At 34.4% G+C, this 21020-nt stretch overlaps 1 protein-coding gene across 3 annotated transcripts in view; it reads right to left on the reverse strand.

Annotated features, from left to right (window-relative positions):
• The window catches only part of LOC111389893 (lon protease homolog 2, peroxisomal), a 26474-nt gene extending 5829 nt beyond the window's left edge, over window positions 1–20645 (reverse strand). Inside the window, exons 1-17 of one of the 3 annotated variants that reach the window (XM_023014871.1) lie at window positions 20382–20643; window positions 20178–20281; window positions 19773–19863; window positions 19491–19660; window positions 16287–16378; window positions 14688–14867; window positions 14514–14597; window positions 13093–13220; window positions 11384–11585; window positions 11083–11289; window positions 10111–10241; window positions 9311–9524; window positions 8223–8525; window positions 7865–8059; window positions 5837–6082; window positions 4810–4911; window positions 4138–4602 (exon numbers count right to left, since the gene is read on the reverse strand). In XM_023014871.1, coding sequence (XP_022870639.1) covers window positions 4519–4602; window positions 4810–4911; window positions 5837–6082; window positions 7865–8059; window positions 8223–8525; window positions 9311–9524; window positions 10111–10241; window positions 11083–11289; window positions 11384–11585; window positions 13093–13220; window positions 14514–14597; window positions 14688–14867; window positions 16287–16378; window positions 19491–19660; window positions 19773–19863; window positions 20178–20281; window positions 20382–20488 — 2640 coding nt within the window. In that variant the 5' untranslated portion in view covers window positions 20489–20643 and the 3' untranslated portion in view covers window positions 4138–4518. Of the gene's footprint in view, window positions 1–4137; window positions 4603–4809; window positions 4912–5836; window positions 6083–7864; window positions 8060–8222; window positions 8526–9310; window positions 9525–10110; window positions 10242–11082; window positions 11290–11383; window positions 11586–13092; window positions 13221–14513; window positions 14598–14687; window positions 14868–16286; window positions 16379–19490; window positions 19674–19772; window positions 19864–20177; window positions 20282–20381 lie in introns of those variants that run through there. The other 2 variants (XM_023014873.1, XM_023014872.1) reach the window with 2 other exon arrangements.
• Window positions 20646–21020: the final 375 nt, after the last annotated feature.

A 21020-nucleotide genomic window follows, 5' to 3' on the forward strand; every position in this document is an offset into this window, starting at 1 on the left:
ACTCATCTTTTCATATAATTACTCATTCACCACTCGTCTCTTCAAATAATTGGGCGACTTTTGCGGCAACTTTTTGACAACTTCCGACCACAAAGAATGTTGAATTTTGATACCGTTGAAAAGCCCATGATATCCTCTTCAATTACCACCCAAAATCTCATTATAACTCCAAGGTATTCGATCGAAATTTTGCCTTAAAAGTCGCCCAAAAATTCTAAAAATTTGCCCAGATTTTCAGATTTTTTGGGCGACTTTTAAGGCAATTTTTCGGCAACTTTCGACCATCAAAATTATCGAATTTTGATACCATTGGAAAGCTCACAATGTCCTCTTCAATTACCACTAAAAATTTCTCCATAACTCCAAAGGATTCGATCGGAATAAACTCACAAAGTCAGCATCCCGAACTTTGTCCAGATTTTCGCCTTTTCGAGATGCTGACTTTGTGGGTTTATTCCGACCGAATCCTTTGGACTTGTGGGGAAATTTTGGATGGTAATTGAAGAGGACATTGTGGGCTTTCCAATGGTATCAAAATTCAATAATTTTGATCGTCGAAAGTTGCCCAAAAAATTTGAAAATCTGGGCAGATTTTCAGAATTTTTGGACAACTTTTAAGGCAATTTTTCGATCGAATCCCTTGGAGTTATAATGTGATTTTGGGTGGTAATTGAAGAGAACATCGTAGGCTTTCCAACGGTATCAAAATTCGACATTCTTTGTGGTCGAAAGTTGTCGAAAATTTGCCGCAAAAATCACCCAATTATTTGAAGAGACGAGTGGTGAATGAGTAATTATATGAAAAGATGAGTGAGCATTCAGTAACCTATAAAAGATGAGTGAGCAAGTAGTAACCAAGTGTAAAATTCAGTAATTATTGGTTAAATTTACTCGAGCGTATTGATTGTACAAAAAATGTTAAAATTCCCTAACTAATACTATTACCTTTTACTTTCATTTAAAGAATGAAATTCGTCAATTCCCAATAACCATAAGCTCCATCCGTCTTTGTATATCTAAACATATCATGTTCAATCTTTATTTACCATATCAATAACAAGACGAAATGAGTTTTAACCAAACTGTAATAGCGAATGTGATTCTAGCTTTACCCACCGTTATGTGATAATGTAAAAGTCAAACAAAAAAAGGTTAATAAAAATGAAGAAAGATATATTTGTTTTATTAATATTTTTTAGCAACCAACTTTAAAAATAATTAATTGGTGGGTTTCATGATAAATATGAATGTAATTTAACATTTAACATTATTAGTTATCCTTTAAATTTTTATGTTAACTTGTTTTAAATATATTACTATAATGTCAATTAGTAAATAGCGAATTAAAAAATCGGAAATTATGTTTTGGTTTGGTTTGGTTCGAAAAACAAAATGATTTTGTTTGGTTTGAAAAATTTTCAAACTACTTGAAATGGTTTGAGTTGAAAATATATTACAAACCACCCAAACCGAACCAAGTTTACCCTTATTTCTTAATATCTATAAATACTACTTTCTTTACTTTTCTATTTATAAACACTTTCCAAACATACCCTTAATAATATTGCGATTATAGACCATAAAATCGTTATGCATTCTATTCAAAATTTATCAATTTTCATGTAGTGGGGTTAGTTGATAAATTTTGGCCTCGATTTGACCAGTTGCTCTGCATGATCACCCTAGTGAGACATGTAAGGATATCATAGTATACTTGTGCTATATAGAAGCATCTCTAATGTATTCTATAAGTTGTACGTAGTCTACGTGGTAGATATGTTGAAAGACTTTAAATCTACATGAGAGTCATTTAGCATGCCAAACATAGTTTCTGAATTTAAATGGAGTTCTAGATAATGTCTATTTTTATTCAACCACGTTAGCTTGACAAGTTTCAATCAACTTGCGTTGAAGAAGATTTTTTTTTTTTTTTAAATAATGTCTATTTACTTATATGATAAAAATATTTTGTATTGGAGATTCTCTCCAAGTTTTAAGTACAAAAGTACGTATTTAAAATATGTGATGGATTAATATTGATGTAGAATATTAATTTTTTTCAATTCACGGTGTTTTGGTATGAACCCAAATTAGGACATGTTTGACAAAACATTTGGAAAGTCAAAAATTATTTTTGAGACCAAGAACTTGCTTTTGAATATGTTTAGATAATTTTTTAAAAACACTAAGTGTAGCTGAAAGAATTTTTCAAAGAAAACCAATGTAAAGTAACTTTCTCAGGAACTTTTCTATAAGAAGCAGACATCCTATCAAATGAAACATTCCTGTCTCTTAGATTGTGTAATCCAATCTATAATGACTCACTTTAATCTTTTGATCGGGTAACTACTTCAAATTCAAATCTCAACCAATTAAAAAAAATAAAATAAAATAAAATAAAAAAATCTCTAATCCCCTTTTGATGGATCAGACCAACATTTCAACTACTCTAATGATAGATTAAGCTACTAATACTATAGAGGCTTATTAGCTCTACCCTTGCAACCTAATCACAAATAATCCATATTTGTTGTATGTTCCGCATAGCTAGTTAGATTTTGCAACTATTTCTTATTTCATTAAAATACTAAAATTCAAAAACCATGTGAATGATTATATGTTATAAATATCTCTGAAGATTCCGCAAGTGTTACTCAATATAATAATTTATTGACGTTAAAACGTAACAACAATAGATTCAAGTCATGATTTAACAACACAAAGCTCAACTTTATGGTATAATCTCTTTAAAGAATTAACAATAATTCTCAAGAGATTTACACGTGTGTACGAAATTTAAATTTTTCTTGCTTATATCTTCTTTGTAATATAATTTATGATCTCTTTACAATTAAGTTAGCCACAAATTCAATGGGGGACACTTAGTAGTGGCGTAGGTGCAATTAAAAATAATATCATAGATTGATAGTATGTCATTAACTCTCTTACCCATTATTTTATATCATGTTTGTTGTCATTTAATCTTCTTCATTGGGCAAATTAACCATTCCAATTAAACACGCATGGAAAAAGACTATAATATAAATAACCATATAGAGAAAAAAAGTCAATTTGTTGGAAATTTATTTGTTTAATCTAAGCATTGTCAAGGAACTTTGATATTATATTGTTACGGTGTCGAAATCATATCAAGAATTAAACATAAAATAGTGTGAGCAATACCATATGGCTACTATTATTATAATGTATTAAACTAACGGTAGCCATTAAAACCATATTTTCTTTTCTTATGTTATTTAGGGCCTGTTTGAGTCACATTATTTCAAAAAAATGTATTCTTAAACAGTAATTTGACATCATTTCAACCACACGTTCTTCAATAAAATAATATTACACGCAGATCAAAAACTTTTTCTTATTTTTTTATTATAACACGTAATTATAATTTATTAAACTAACGGTAGCCATTAAAACCATATTTTCTTTTCTTATTATGTTATGTTATTTAATTCAAATTCAGTGCGCCAAATGCAGCCTAAGGCACTTTCAAAGTTTAAACAATTTCTAGTTGGTGGTGGTTGGATTTATTGGACCTGTCTAAATCTATAGATTAAAAAACAGACTGAATAACTTTGGTCAAGCTGATTGCAGCTTATTCAATTTAATTTATCAACTTGCTAGGGAAGTCAAAATTCCAATTTAAAGAGTCATTTTTTGCAGCTGTTCTACTATTTTCTTCTATAATTATAATTAATATTACCACCCTTCTTATAGTGTCCACATCTACACCAAGAATCAAAATGCATTATACTTGTTTGAATTTGACTACAATAATATGAATGATGCTTCTAGCATCAGTAGTGCTAGGCACGAGTCGAGTTTCAAGAACAGCCCACATCAAAGCGGAGTACTTCACCATATATTTTAAGCTTGTCTGGCCAGACTCTACTTCTACCTTTAATAGAAAAGCACTGTGTGTCAACTTCTTTTAAAAACTTTTCTAATAAAGCATTTCAAGAAAATAATTCAAATAAATCCAAAAGCAGCTTCTTAATCCCGGAAGCAACTTTTCTATTTTCCAAAAGATATATCAAATGGGCCTCTAGAAGAGGAACAAAAGGGTTACTCCACACCAGATTATCCCATTATAACCAGAGGATTAAGGAAATCGGAATATAAAATAAAGAGTTTTCTTCTTATTTCAACATGGACAATAAAAGGAAAAAGGACGCAGTTTATACTGCTGCAAATTTAGCTTGCTGAGAGAAGAATAATACAACAGGGAAAGGGTTTCGTATAAAGAAAAATGTAAGCTTCAATGTTCCAGCAAATACAGCTTGCTGAGAGAAGAATAGTACATAGGATTTTCATGAGAATGTTACAAGACACATTTGAAACACTGGAAATTAAATAGGGTCGAAAAGTTTGCTGCATTTAATAGCCATCTTTATGCTTGATGCCGGCCAAAAGAGGTCATCGTTCTGTCTTTGCAAGATGTCTGGGCGACAATCGGATGTGTTTAATCACAAGATACTTATTATTAGATTGCGAGGCTTGTCATAATTTAGAGTGCTGTCTCCACGGGCAACCACCTTCAAAGGCATGTTCTAACACGTCCTCCATTCGCTTCGCTAGTAAAATCTATTTCAACAAGAATTAATTAGAAAATGAACCATGCAATCTTTTGTATTTTAGTCAGCGTAAATGACCGAAACATCTCAAAGGCCTCAATTGAGTTCTAGAAAGAAGCGTGATAAAATCCGGTTCAATTTTGGATCTCTGGTTATAGTAACCAGCTGAAGCTGGCTGTTAACAATTGTGAAACACAGTCGAGGGGGAACATTTTACCTCGAGGCTGGAAAGCACAGCTGATGGTACCTCCACCAAGTCCTTCAAGTTTCTTTCTGGTAGAATAACTCTCTTGATACCATACCGATGGGCCGCTAAAACCTGTGTAGTATGTTGTCAAATATCAAAACTAAAAGCAGATCACCTTTGCGGCAAGGACTGCTGTTATCTAAACTGAAACGTGAAAAAACAGCTGAGCACAACGAAGTAACCTATCATTGATTAAATTGTTCATATGAAATACACAGTGTTTCGATCAATATCAATCTCTTTTAGTTTGATAGGTATCCTATATATGGCATCCAAAAAAGCAGAAAGATATTGACATCATCCCAATGAGCTCAAAAAGTCAAAATTACCGTGTCTCTGAAAGAAAGAGATAGGGTGAAGCATATTGACGTTACAATGTTCCGCTTATTGGCATTTTTAATTAGGTATATGGAAATTCAGGAGTCCAACCATTACAGCTCTACTATCTTTTCGAAAGTAACTACTAGTAGTCACTAGTAAGCAGGCTCAAGGGCATAATACTAACTTCTATCTTGAACTATATCCGATTCAAATGGAAGTGTTTGACTCTGTACCTGCACCGGAGTCTGGTGAATCTCAGGTCAAAATCTTTCTCACATCAAAGAATATGCAAAACCTCTAACTTTGCTAGGGATAGAGGTTGCAGGAGGATATGATATAGAAAGAATGAGGAGAGCAAAAGGAGTTACTATTCAAGGTTATTGTAGCATGACATACTGTTCATGCTATAGTTCTTGATCACATTAGGTCTTATTTCACTTAATGTTCAAAATGTTCAAGGACAACTGCACTAATTTCTTCTGCAGTTATTACGGTAGCTTAATCTTTTTGACAAGGTGATTTGAAAGGTGGCAGCAAACATGTCATGTGACAGACACTAAACTGAGTTTCTCCACCAGGAAATTCTTTTATGGTCTAGAGTCAAAAGAGTTAATTGATTCAGATTGATGAAACCATACCTAAATACTAAAATAAATGCCATAAAAATAAAGCATACCTTATCCTTAATACCGCCTACAGGTAAAACCAAACCTCTAAGAGTCATCTCCCCTGTCATTGCCGTATCTGCTCGTACTTTTCTCTGACTGAACAGTGAAACCAGTGCAGTTACAAGAGTCACGCCAGCTGATGGTCCATCCTTAGGTACAGCCCCAGCAGGAAAATGTATGTGAATATCCCGGCCTTCAAGAAGATTAGTCTCCTCAGCAGTAGCCAACTTAAGTTCTGTTGCTCTCGCTCTTACCTGTATAGGAAGAAAGAACAATAAAGTTTATTGAGGGAAAAAACACTTTTATTTCACAAAATCATCTTGCTTTGTGGATCAGGTAGTAATGTGCAAGACGTATAATGCATCAATTACACAGTATACAGATCCTTAAAGCATTAGTCAGTATTTATCAAATAAATTGAAATGGAGGAATTGTATGTTTAATCAACTTGGAAATATGGAGATAATGTAAAACTCATATTGAGATAAGAAAATGCAAGAGTAGAAAAAAGGAATTTGCACGTCTTCGGGTTCATATCTGCTTTCGCATGGCTTTTGATAGCAATATGTGCACTCTCTTTTTAACACTCCTCTACACCCGTTAAAACTGCCGTCATACCAATTTCTTATTTATTATTCTAGATTGAAACAGCCAAGCTGCTGATATTCTTCCTTGATGCGGTAAACCCAATCTTCACCAGCCAACATTAACGTATAGCCCACATCTTCATTTTTCTGTTTATCTTCGATCCAACACCATGAAGATTAAGAAGTGATGGATGCATGAAACCTCAATAGAAATGCACTTTTCGAAACTTAAATGCTTTGGGATAAATCAATTATGAAAAATTGAATATCTCGAGAGAATAGAAGAGTTCATACAACATTCCTCGTGTATTTGCATCTGTCACCACATTATAACCCCCTCCTATCTCTCTCACACACATGGCTTGTGAGATTGGGAGAAGCACGTAAAGCAACTCTCAATTTCTTATTTACTTTGCTTTACGGATATCAAAAAGTTAACTGCAAGTCTGCAATGCAACATTATATACTCCCATGCCCTGTTGTTATTGCTACATTTGCTACAGTAGAACGTCAAACTCTCAAATTTTGAATACTATTTTATATTAGTTTATTTTTTGATAAGATAAAAAGTTTCATATAAAGAGAAAAATTCAACAGCCTCTTGACAATTGTTCGTGATTCAACAAATTTAAAGTTTTTAAAACTCTCTAGTAGAGTCTCTTTTATGAAATTGTATATATGTACCTATAGGGATCTAAACAAACAAAATTTAACTGCATATCTAAAAACTGGGAATTGAAGTATCATGCAGAGTCTACTAAAAGATCTAATGAAATCAAATAACACTGTTCCAAGAATCAATATGAAAGCGCAGTTCAAACTGTCTTGTGAATTGATGACAAGGACCCTTTTTGAGAAACATAGAACCTATTTAATGCTAAATGATAAGTGCCAGTTCTTCTAATAGCTAAATTAACAACCACAGTTCTTAAAATTTTAGAGCCACAAGCCCCAAATTTTAAAAGGGCGTATGGGCTGCTGCAAGCTCTGAGACATTGATATTTAAACCCTCAAACATTGAAAACACTTGGAGAACTCCATACAAAGTGTCAAATATTTTTGTCATTTCCTCTAGCAAAATTTTATATATGTCCCAAGAAAAAAAGATAAAACCATGACCAGGGTTTTTATAACAGTGGCAAGCCACAACTCTTACCTTGGAATTATAATCCCATACTATAATAGACATTAGACGAGGTAAGATTTCATTAAGGCAGGTCCAATAAGCTCATGAGACATATTTCACTTCTCCCACTGTTAAAAATACTTGACTAGCACCAAGAGAATTACTAGTCTTTTGACATTGCCAATTTGCTTCTAAAATATGTAATTATCCTGCTAGAATAAACAAAAGGATTGTGCACCACATTTTTTCATTAAAACTAATGCCAAGACAAAGATGGAACAAATCCATCTCCCATCAAATCTATGTAAGGAGAAAAGGCTTACCCATGTCATTGCAATCTGGGCTGATTCTTTAATAACATCCCCGAGTTGGCCTGTGAGATGTAGATCACCTTTTCCCACCATTGCAGTCGCTTCAACAAATTGAACCTCTCCACCAAAGGCAGTCCATACAAGTCCAACAGATATACCAGGAGTTGCAACTCGATCAGCAGTCTCTCTATCATCATATCTTGGGGGCTGCAATTCCACCATCAGAACATACATCATATCAGAAATGAACACAAGATATGAAAAAGAATGAGGCATAAAAGATCTTATATATGTTCCTATATGTCCAAGCAGCTTTAGCCCAAGATGATCAAGGTTTCTCAATTTTATTTGTAGGTGAAGTACTACTTACCCCCAGTACTTTCTCCAACATAGCTTCATCCACAACCAAAGGTGACGTGATCCTCAATGCCCGTGAGATATCATGATTGTTAACACCCATGGGGATGATTTCCATTTCCACTTCAGCCCCATCAGCAAGTCTGCTCTCCAATGTAGGTGAGGCAATCTGCTGGACATCTTTGCCAAGTGGCACGGCATGTTCTTGTTCTGCAACTCTAACAGCTGCCGCACGAGCTATGGCAGCCAAGTTTCTCTCCAGATTACGGACACCAGCTTCTCTGGTGTACCTTTGGACGATAAGTTTCACCGTAGCCTACCACAAAAGCAAGGCTCGCATCAAATGTTTAAGGATCATCTTCTTTTTTGGTCACCCTAACATTTTTCAGTGACCAAGTTTAGCCGTTGATAAGTATCAGGCGAATTGTAAGTTAACCACATATTTGAGTTTGACGGGGAAAACGTTTGATGGGAGATAGGTGGGCAATCCTATATTGTGTATAATTTATTTTACAAAAATGTAATAAACCATCTGGAAATAAACAAAATGCTCCAACTGACCAGTGGCAGGCATTATAATCTATCATATTTCCACAACCATATAGTTGATGCAGAAATGTGTATAAATATATTCTTTACGTACAGAAAAAATATAAAACTAAATTAAGAATAAGGACAAATTACAACAAGTACAGGACAAAGTATCGAAAATTCCACAGCATATTTTATTTACATATTGCTATACTTTTGATAGGAATTCTTTTTTGATAGGTATTTACATATTGCCATAGATACAGACTTAGTATCCAGAGAAGGTTTACTAGACACAGTTCTGGCATCATCAGAATTGTACTTTAGACAGGAAAAAAAAATATGAAGAAGAAGGACATAGTGATTTGGAAATGCTGTAAAAATATGAGACCAGCTGAAGAAAGCATTACACAGAAAGAAAAAGCATGCATATCTAGTATTCCACTGTCAATCGATCAAGTGTGATGCTTGAAGCAATCAGCAGTCACTTGCACAATCACACGTCTAAAGCGTACTCATAATTCAAACTAAATTAATGTGTTGAAAAATGATAAATAATAAATTCAATACCTCAGGAATTTGAAGGAAATCAAAATTCAAGCCATGCTGATCCAGTACTCGTGGAATTAAATGCCTCACTGCTATATTAAGTTTTTCTTCAGGTGTATAGCCAGGCAGCTCAATGACTTCCATCCTGTCTAAGAGTGCTGGTGGAATAGGCTGCACTCTATTGGCAGTGGCCACAAAAATCACCTTGGAAAGGTCAAATGGCACGTTTAAATAGCTAACAACTCCAGTTAAGAAATCACTATGTGAATAAGTTTTCCATGAGATTAGGAAAAATGGAAAATGATAAATCTTTTTTGTAGCTTGCCACACACACTCATTGAGGTCCATCAAAAGTACAAGCCCATTCGTGGTTCTTCAACAGTGCATACTTCTATACAATAAATACTTTTTAAACTAGTTTCCCAGTTTCCCGTTTCATAAAATGGAAAATGGGAACCCGTGAAGAATGTTTTGTAGAAGATATGCTCAATAAACAACAGTTATTTAGCAAAAGAGCATCATAAAGAGAAACAGAGTAGTAGTTACAGATGCCCTAATACAAAATTCAACAGCAAGGAAAAGATTTATTTTGTCATTGCATCTCAAATTGCAGTTCAAAAGAAGTCTATCTACGGATATACTTACCAAAGAACTGTGCAGTCGAGAGATCAACATTAAACACATCTGGCATGTGTGTGGGTGTGTAATTGTGTCAAATAGAATGTCAACATCAAATTTAAGGTCACATATAAATGTGTATCTTTTTCCTAATGTAATGTAAAGAAATGAAGATAATGATGATGACGGTGATGATTGGATACTGATCATTAAATGTTCTGTTCTGTTCAGGATCAAGAACTTCAAGTAATGCTGAGGCAGGATCACCGCGAACATCAGAACCTGTTTTGTCAATCTCATCCAGAAGCATAACTGGATTGCAAACACCCACTCTCTGAAAGTAGTTAATAGAAATAAAACTTTTAATCTTACCAAGAAAAAAATCTCTAGAATGTTAAACCTGTTATAGGCTCCAGAAAATAAAAATATAAAGTAACTAGATAGATCTTTCAACTAAAAGTGGAGAAATTCTTGCACAAAGAAATTAGTCAGTCTCGAAGTTGTTCAGTATCAAAATTCAAGCTTCTTTGCAAAACACTGCTCTGCACTTAAAACTACTACTATTGTTCAAAATAATTCCATAGGCCCCTCATCTCCAGAATCATCCAACTCCTTGGTGGATCAGCAGCACACCCCGCACCTCCAATCCCCGAGCTTCAAATATTTACGTGAATTCTCTTTAAAATGTTTGTATTGCTTGATTGAATCCTTTAAAATTTATGATTCTCCGAACCTCCACTCTCCAAACAAAAAGGAAAGACAACACCAAAATTTTACGACAGCACAAACACAAAACTTATTTGATCAGTCAAAAATCAGATCACACCATGCTGGGACAACTCAAAAGTGCCTCAATGAGTAGAGGCAGACTTCTGGATGGACACCCCTCTATCAATGAGGGGGAAATAAGCAAACCTTATATACATGTTCTTGTATGTATACACTGACCAATGAACTCATTCAATTATCTGTTAATTCATGTGACAAACTCTTGGGGAACTAGGCAGGATCCTATAAAATGTCTATGGGTGGGATCATGGGACAAACAGAATCACCAGTAAATAGGCTCTCATAGACCTCCTTTATGACACCCATTTTATCCAAGAACATAAAATGCTGCATTTGTAACATACATTAAGCAATGTTCTACTTGATCCATCCATATGCATTCATACCTTCAACCCATCAATAAGACGTCCAGGCATGCTTCCAATGTATGTTCGCCTATGCCCTCTAATATCTGCCTCATCCTTCACACCACCAAGAGACATGCGAACAAATTTTCTGCCCAAAGCAGCAGCAATGGATGAAGCTAACGATGTCTTCCCAACACCTGGTGGACCAACAAAACACAATACTGGGCCTCTTGCATCTGGTTTGAGCTGAATGACACATTTGAAACCAATGCATGTCAAATTCAACATTCAAAAGATAAGCAAAATGCCTTGAACAAAACTTGAATAATAAAGATTTGACCTTGCGAACAGCTAGATATTCAATTATCCGCTGCTTGATCTTCACTAAACCATAGTGGTCATTGTCAAGACGCTCTTTTGCAGCCTTTAAGTCCAATTCATGCTCTTCACTAGTCTTTTGCCAGGGAAGGTCGGCGAGAAGATCCAGGTATACACGTGAACTATTATACCCAGGTTGCTGAGGCTGCATTTTTTTCAGTCTCCTGTTATAAGAATTTGGTGGGATATTTAAAGGAGATCCTCCACTAGTGTTAAAAAAATTAAGAAACACAGCATGCAAAAGAAACTGGAAGCTGCTGGTTAAAAGGTTGATTATAAGGCAAGAATTGACCATATATAACAATGATCAAGCTTGTGAATTGTGTGAAAGATGGACCATCATATATGTAAGAATCAGGTAAGACCAGCAAAAATAAATAGACATCACAACATTTTCCATTTTAAGCAGCTCTGGCTACTGGATTTACAAGTATTAAAACACCATAACAAATTATGTGCATTAGGTTATGTAGGTTTTAGTGATGCAACAATATGAAGAACAGATACATGGTCCATTGCTACAACACTAAGAAAATTGAAACCATTGAATTTGCAAGTACACTTTAGACCTCTCTGCTGTTGTGCTGCACGAAGATTACACAAATTTTGTCCCAGAGCTAATAACATCACCAATTCCATGGTTATATAAAGACAAATGTGATAATATATGAGCTCCAGTTTAAATATTTTAGTCTAAAAATGTTTAATATAGAGAAATCTAAATGTAATTAACTTTCCGACATCATAGGTCACTAATTCACTATCCATCATAAAAAATTACAGATCGAATCTCGCTAGTTACTTATGATTATATCAGGTATCTCTTATTAGCTGGCTGAAGCTCAATATTTGAACAGTCCCCCTACCAGCATGAGTCTATATGTAGTGAAAAGAGGTATAGCATAAGATGAGCTTACACACAGCTTGGCATTCCTGTGCTTGAGTGTGTCAAAATATATTTAAGGCTTCCTACAATCTAGTGGATGGAGGTTGATAAAGATATTAGTCCACAATAAAAGAATGAAAATAGGAATGATGAAAATATGGATTCATAGAAGTTAGAACTAACAGATGTGATCTGTGGGAGGAAAGTCAACATAAGAGGTCCAATGGGCGGAAGAGAGAAAATAATTAGGAAACCTTGATAGGGCAAAATAGAAATGGGAAAGTCATAATCAATAAATGGGCAAGTTTTACAGAACAGTTATTATATAAATTAAGTTTTATGATACCAGGCATTATGCTGGCAAAACCCACTAACGTTGAACGTAGCAGGAATACGTTAAAGATAGACATGTTCCATACTAGAATAAATAAGAAAAGAGGAAGATACGCCAACAAGTGGATATGGTACCAATTAAGGATAAATTAAAGGAATGATTGCTCAGGTGATTGTGACATCTCTTGTCTAAATCTAATGAGGTTCCCAATTACGAGAGTAATGCTATCCTAGTACAGCATATTAGAAGAAAATGGGTAGACCAAAATTAACATGGTATAATAGGATTGCAAAAGAGTTGACTTCGTTAGACCTTTAAGTGCATGTAGCAACAAACTGAGCCAAATAGAGGAGGACTCGTGTACGTGATTCCAACTTTCTAAGTTCACTGAGAATAAGATTAGGTTTGTACTTGTCCATGTTGTTCATATTGTCTTTGCAATAAAACATACCTTAGTTCCCTCTGAGCATGTTTCCAAATATTTGGTGGCATCCCTGCATCTTTCATCTTCCTCTCCAGTGTAGCCACGTCATCGTCATCATCATCATTATCACCAAGTTCCTCCTTTATCGCTCTCATCTGGAGCAGGTTAAAAGAGGAGTCAGTAAAGAGATGTACTGATAAATTGTCGATGAAGTGTAGAATCATGGAGATTGACACAAATTTCCTCAGCAATGAGACATCAAATATGTAAAACTATTTTCGCATGCAAGTTATTGGGCTCATCAAAAGAAATTGCTTACCGATTGGGAAACACAAATACTATGAAACGACAACTCTTTCAATATTTTGAAGTGAACACATTTATTCTGAAGCAATTTTAAAGAAATGGTGCTTTTCTCCATGGAAGATAGCCCTAAACCGAAGTTAATGTTTTCTATAAGGTAAACATCCAGAAATGACAACAAGGCACTCACATCCAGATTGGAAAAATAAACCGACATTCTTTAATATATGTCCAAGTGCCAACAATATAAGTGTGATAGCAGGAACATGTCCCAAAATGTATTTTTGTCTCTCTTCATTCCACCATACATTCTCAAATAAAATAATATTACACATAAAAATATAACTTTTCCTTTTTTTTTTACCCGTACATTCTTTAGAAAATCACTATTACAAAATACATTTTTTCCCCAAAAACTAATTATAATGGAGCTCAAATAGGGGCAAAAAAATATAAAATGAGAAAGAAAAAGAGCATGAAGAGAAATGATTTTAACAGATAAGATGGTATAAAATTTCAAGCCTCATAGGAAAAAAACTCAGATGTTCATCCAGTAACAGAATGATGGGTCAAGAACACGAGAAACATGTTACCAAGACCATTAAAATACATGGAAGAAAGCAGAAATGAGGTTAAAACAAAAAAGAACATTTTAAGAACACTTTTCTTGTTCTCTTTGATTACACATAAACATCATTTGATATGGCTATTTTTCATTTATTTATTATTATTATTATTATTATTATTATTATTATTATTATTATTATTATTATTATTATTTTCATTTTGGACAGTATTTATGATTGTAGAGTTCATTATAAGTGTTTTTCAGCGAGTGGTTCGCACCACGTTGGTAGTTTTTAATGACAGCTAATGCACTTATCTAAAAAAAGTCAACCAAGCAAACATTGTTTAGGTGTCAACAACTAACAAAACTGCTTTGCACAGATCAAAATATGTTTTTTTAATATTTATATGCATCCTGCGAGTAAAGTAAAGAACCCTGAACCCTGGAAAATACAAAGTGAAATAATGAGTTTGCACCAAGGAGTTTCCTACGTTTCATTCATAGAGAAACCTCTCAAATCCTAACAAGTAGTGTTTATTATCTGTCAAATTCTGTAGCAGAATGAGGAAAAACAAACCTGTTGCCGAAGGAGAAATTCTTTCTGTGACTTCGACAGTTGTCCCTCAACCTTTTGTGTAATCTTCTCCGCTACACGAATTGACTGTTACAAGTAAACAGTAATAGCATGAATTGTGAATCAGAAAAGGACAAAATAAACTAAAGCAATGTATGAAAACTTCAGCTCATATACCTGTAAATGTCTATCAACTAATTCAGTGGCTTTTGAAAGCCTCACTTTCACATCGACTGAATCCAACATAGATAGCTGCTCTTCAAAGCTAATTTCAAAGCTGGCAACAAAAATATCTGCTAGCTTGTGCACAGGAACTGTCTCCAAAAGAACTTTAGTCCTCCCCCCTGTTTTTTGTTTCTAAAACCAGAAACAGTAGGACACAATAATGAGACGTTAGAAAATCAAAGCAAGGCCACTTAACAAAAGTTACTAAGAAAAGAAATGGACTGGTGCTAAAAAAATCATGCTGATAATGTTTCTGATTTTGTAACTTTATGTCGGTTAAAAGATCAAATGACAATCCTTTTATTTTTCTGAAACTGGAAAATGTAATATCATAATAATGGTCAGATTGCAATCATTTTGGTTTCTATATTCTATACAAAATCCTATGTCTTAATACCTCTAGGAGTTAAGCTTAAAAGGTCTATTTAAAAGTGAAATTACTCATTAAGTAAAAAATTAAGTTTCAATATATATAAATATTTTGATTGGTGAAAATTAGAATTAAGTTACTTATGTTGACAATAAGTAAGAATTACTTCTTCCTCTTCTTCATTCCTTTTTTTCCACTTGGAAGTGAGGAAAAAGAAAGTTATCCAAACACATTTTGTCACAAAATGTTACTTAAGATAACCATAATTTTTTTTAGGCTCAGTCAAACATGCTGTAATTCGCAGAATTCAGTTTCTAATAATGTTTTATCAATTCCTTTAATTTGGGTCTATTACAAATTCTAATTTATTCGCCTGTTTGTACGTAGTTCAAATTCAATCACAAATATAGACAATGAAGTTGGGTAAAATTCCTTGACATTCAGAAAACAGAATAGAATTCCGACATTAAAGAAGAATGGACTAATATAGGTTATTTTGATGAATAGGAAATTCAAAATGCTTGAAGATGGAAATGAGGTAATGCCTACAATACCAGATTAATCACATACATTTCAAAGGATTTTGTAGGTTCATTGATTATGGCTCGACGGAAGAACTTTATAAGTTTCCCTGAATTGAAGATGAAGATCAAGAAACTGTTTGCGGAATGATATCAATTGGTAGAAATGTTGATAAAAGAAACACATGTTGTGTATTAATTACTCACATACTCTAAGGCTATTGTGATTTTCTCCAGTAGGATCAATGTTTATCTTTGAAAAAGTACCCTTTGAAATGAATAGCAGATCCCATAATGACAAAAAAGGAAGGAAGCAAAGAAAAGGAGTTAGTGTGGGAAGAAATGGTTTCAGCAAAGAGAAAAGGATTGAACAACCACCCCCTCGCCCAAAAGAAAAAGGAAAGAAAATAAAATGTGAAAAAAGAGAAGAAAAAGCGCAAGACGACATGAAAATAGATGGCATTCACTGTTTATCATTCATAAAAAGATAATCAAGACTGTAAATTAATCAGGAGGCGATAGTACATTCTGAACCACAGAAGTCTCCAGTTTTTTCAACAAACATAGGAAGATTTAAGCTAAACCAGAACATATACTTTAATTAGTAAAGTAGTAACCCAAGAAAAGAAAAAGGAAAACATTTCTAAGCTAAAATGTTACCTGCTCAAGAACAGAAATAAGCTCCATGGCCATCGTTTTAAATTGACGGGATAACATTACGAATTCAGAATCTTGTTCCACTTGATCCATATCTAATCAGGATTACAGAACAAAAAAGAAGTGCTTCAGCATCTTTACCAGATGACCATGGAATATGTCAAATGATGATATCACCACACATAGATGGCATTAAAAGAAAATCTGATTGAGTATATTAGAATGCATATATACCAAATCATAAATCTGAAATAAACAAGCAGTTAACGTAAGAAGATGTGAATGATCCATTCATTTCCTCTTTTCTCTGCCTACATTGGACTAGAAACTAATTTGAAACTAATTTCCACTCAAGGACCAAGCTATCATGACCCAGAACGGACTTAAATTCCCAGAATCTGAAGAATATGCTTTAGACACAGGATATATTAAAAAAGCAAAAGAATAACCAAATTGAACAAAGATAATCCTCGCAGCATAAGTTCATTAAGAAGAATAAATAGTTCACAGCAAAATGAAAAGAAAAAAAAGGAATATGAGGAGGAGGAAAGATAAAGACAAAGAGGCCTAATCGAGACAAAAAGTAAATAAAAATAGACCAGAGATTGACCATAAATCTAAACTGCACTTTCCCCTCAGGAATAAGGACAATAAGCCCCTGTTAGAGCTCAAAACTTATTTTCAACTTCATATTCTCCCATAAAATAATGCAACACGTAAACCTAAAACTTTTTATTATTTTCAACAACACATTCGCCAAAAAATAACTATTCCAAAACACATTTCCCCCCAAAATATCAGTTTAATGGAGCCAAACAAGGGTTCAATAGCATGAATATATTTGCTAAACGGTTCACCAAATATGCACTCTTATTAAGCAATGTAGTCATCTGTGAGGACCCTTTCCGGGAAAATGGACATGGCACGGATGCTGCCTTTGCCGTTGCCATGCCATTACCGAAGAAATGCGGGATACTCGGAGTTTAGAGCAGATTCGGGAATCAAGGCAGCAAGCCAGTTTTGTGATGAGCAACCGATTTGAGGCATAGATGCCTAATTTACTTGATGGCATCATCATGGGGGCAAAATTCGGGTACGCAAGCCAAATTGGCATTCTTCAATGGATTGATGTGGGTTGTGTCCGACAGCATTGTGAACTTGCTGTCCAGGTCCAGCTGGTTTTAGTACCCAAAATATGTTATTGCTAAGGGAGCCTGTACAATTATGGGAGGGATGCTCCATTGGATTCAATAAAAACAGGCCACATTGAAGGCATATGGTGGCTGTTTCGGGTAGTTTCTGCTATGGACAGGACATGAGGGAGTTATGACCAGTTTTTAGCATGAGATGGCTGAAAATCTTTGAAAACTAGCCCAACGGTTGGGGCTTTCAACTGCATTACGAATTTTCCTCTATTTATAAGTGTTGGAGCATTTAAACAGATGGAACAGTGGATGATTGTGATGAGACAACAATGGTAGTGTTGATCCTTCACATTTCTTTCACTTAGTCATTTTCTTTGTTTTATAGAAATAAAGCTGGGAACGATTTCCCTAAAAACGGTGTTTTACTTGACTGTTTCGATACTTCAATTCTCTGCAATCTTTACTTAGTTAAATTCGCGAGTTTTCGAGACCCGAAAGTGTAAATTCGTGTGCAAGGCTGGTTGAGGACGAAAAACTCAGAGCCATCGCAAGTTAGTTGGAAAGGTCTTGTGAGCCATCCGTGGTAATGACAAATGGAGATTTTCAAAATTTGAACAAAGACCAGGGCACCGATGAGGAAAAAAGGGGGACGAGTCCTGCTCCTCAATAAACATAGGCTCAGGCATGTGCGCGCATGAAAAATTAACAGCTGATCAACAAAAAATTCATAAGATGCAAAGAAAAATAGTAAGATATGGTGCCCTGAATACTTGAAGGGTGGTCACCAACCAAGAAGAATCACGTGAAGGTAGCAGCAACATTAAAGGCACCCACCAAGTTGAGTGAGGTGATGGTGGTTAGAACCAAAGTAGCCCTCGCTTGAGCCCCATTTTTATCAACAATTTATTTTTTCAAAACTCAATTTCAACAACACATTTTTCACTAAAATAACTTTACACGTAAATCAAAAAAATTTCTTATTTTTTTACCACACATTCTCCCAAAAAAAAAACATTATTTCAGAATTCCTTTTCCCCCAAAATGGGGCTCAAACATGGGCGTAATGTGCAGCTACAACAGTTTGACTTTATAAACTAACGTCTTTCCAACACTTTTCGAAACTCAAGTGAGAAAATATTTCATATATTTGTTTCAAGGCAGCAACGCAACGGTCAGCTACAAGTCAGTAATACTGATGACTTCACTATATAAAATGATGTCTTTCAAAATTTTTGTAACCCAAGTGACATAATATATCATTTCCTGTTTTATGTAACTGAATGTATTAAGAAAATTTGGTACTTTCAACATGCAAGACATGTACTTGTTGCATTTGGATCCTCATGGCCATGCAGTCATAAAACTTGCAGTCAAAATGGGGGGACAGAACCAACAACTATCATTTAAGTTACTTTTCAACAACAGCTTTATGAAATTGATCAACACATCATTAAAAACCTCTTTTTACGACATTTCTTTATTTTCTTTCTGACTTTCCCGCCCTATTGATTACACCAGTACTTGCTATGATAATTGAATGGTTAAAGTTAGATCCCATTTACTTATAAAAGGACAAAATTAAGAACATAGCCGAGTAAGGTTACTAAATCATCTTTTCAACCAATGTGATCGAAAATAACTCAAGTTTATACATCATATGCAATTTTTAGGCTAGATCTGGTGCAATGCTTTCTAACTTGTTTAACTTGCTACAAAATTATACCACTTTTAAAACACCATTATCAAAATAATACCAAATTCTACCCAAAAAAATGAGAATGAATAACAAACTTAATTTTGCTCGTCCAAGAACTTGTGTTGGAATTATAACTTTATGCTATAGCGACTTCGTATATAATCTTTCATCTCTTGTTTCCTAGTTTCCCAAGTAACTTTATTGAGAAAATTTGAAAGCTCAATTTTTTTCCCATTGATGAATACAGGACAAAGCAACATGGCAGACACTTCTAATGGAAGGGTTAGCATTTTGCTAAGGTGATATTTATTACAAGATTCCCACAGGAATTTTGACCATCTCAAGAGAGTTTGACAGATATCTTACCAGATTTTGTCATATCAAGAGGAGTAATCCGTGCAGTGTAATATGTCCCTCTAGTGCTCAGCTCCTGAACACTGAATCTGCACAACCCTTCGAGCACAACAATGTATGTGACCCTCCCACTTGGTTTCTCCACTCCTCTTGACAGATGTAAGGCTCGGGCTGCCACCCCCCTAAAAGAAAAACCTGATATTATTACCAACAAATCAATGATGACGAGAACCAGAACAAAGCTCTTCACGAATGGGCATTCATACTTATGTCATTCTCTACATTTATATATACCTATTGTGCCAGTGAATAACTTCTTGTTGATTCTTGCCATCGAGTTTGTGCGAGTCAGAGATTTCCTCTTGGTTTTTCGAGCTTCGGTCTCCTGGATTAAATAAATCCAAATCAAATCGTCAACATCTCTTCATTTTACAGTTACCAGTACCAGTATAGTTTTCAGGAACTGCCTTAAATGTGCTTTAAAAAAAAAAAAAAAAAAAAAAAAAAACACTAGTTTACTAAACAGGATGCATTTACCAAAACAAATGGCACTGAAAATATAGTGAAGGTTGCTGTTTTGACCTACATACCATATCTCTAGTCAACTTTCCCGTAACAAGTTAGTATAATTATCATATCATCATTGTTACAGCATTCCAATTTAACATTAAACGAAAATCGTTTTACATAGTTAATCACCTGGAGATAGTGTGGGAACCACCTCCGCAGAGTCACGAACTGGCAGAATACCAATTAATCCTTTCTCTTCTCTCTGCCACAGTTCTTGTTCTACCAATTTCACGCTGGTAGGTATTGACATCAGAATCAAAAACCAAATCAATTACATCAAACTGGAACTCTAGCTACATAAGATGATATAAAAACAAAAATTGAAAAAAGAACCTGCTGGGTGAAGTACATCGAATTCGAATAATTGCACCAGGCAATAAGACTTTGTTTCTGAATGGAAGAATCGCGAGTCGACTGGGGAGGTCCACCGATTCCGCCATAATAACTGTTAGATGGAGGATAATTTACAGTTGATTGAGCTGCCTGAGAGAGAAACTTGGAATTGGGGTTTGTATTTCCTACTACAGAGAGAGAGAGAGAGAGAGAGAGAGAGAGTTATAATAATGAGATTAAGGAGCGGTGGAGGAAGTTCAGTCACCACTAAGAAGCCTCCTCTCTGTTCTTTGATATTTTCTCGTACACGCGCTTAAGCCTCTTTCCAAGGTGGTTTTTTTTTTTTTTAAAATAGATTTATTTATTTATTCACTTAAGTAAAAAAGTAACCAAAAAAAATCACCATTGACCACGTTTATATAACAAAAGCATAAACTTTATAGTCTAAAAATTAAATGATACTTTGTAAACTTTAAATTCAATATTACCTTATTCAATGGACAAAAGTCAATGTTAAGATTAAAGTATTTTGAATGAAATTTGTGGGAAAAAGAAGGCGTTCATATAATAATATGTTAATATTCTGTTTTAAGACAATAAGTAATTATTAAATTCGAACCGAAGTAAAAGTATTGTTTA

The sequence above is a fragment of the Olea europaea genome, unplaced genomic scaffold, assembly GCF_002742605.1.
Source record: "Olea europaea var. sylvestris unplaced genomic scaffold, O_europaea_v1 scaffold630, whole genome shotgun sequence".
NCBI classification, from domain to species: Eukaryota; Viridiplantae; Streptophyta; class Magnoliopsida; order Lamiales; family Oleaceae; genus Olea; species Olea europaea.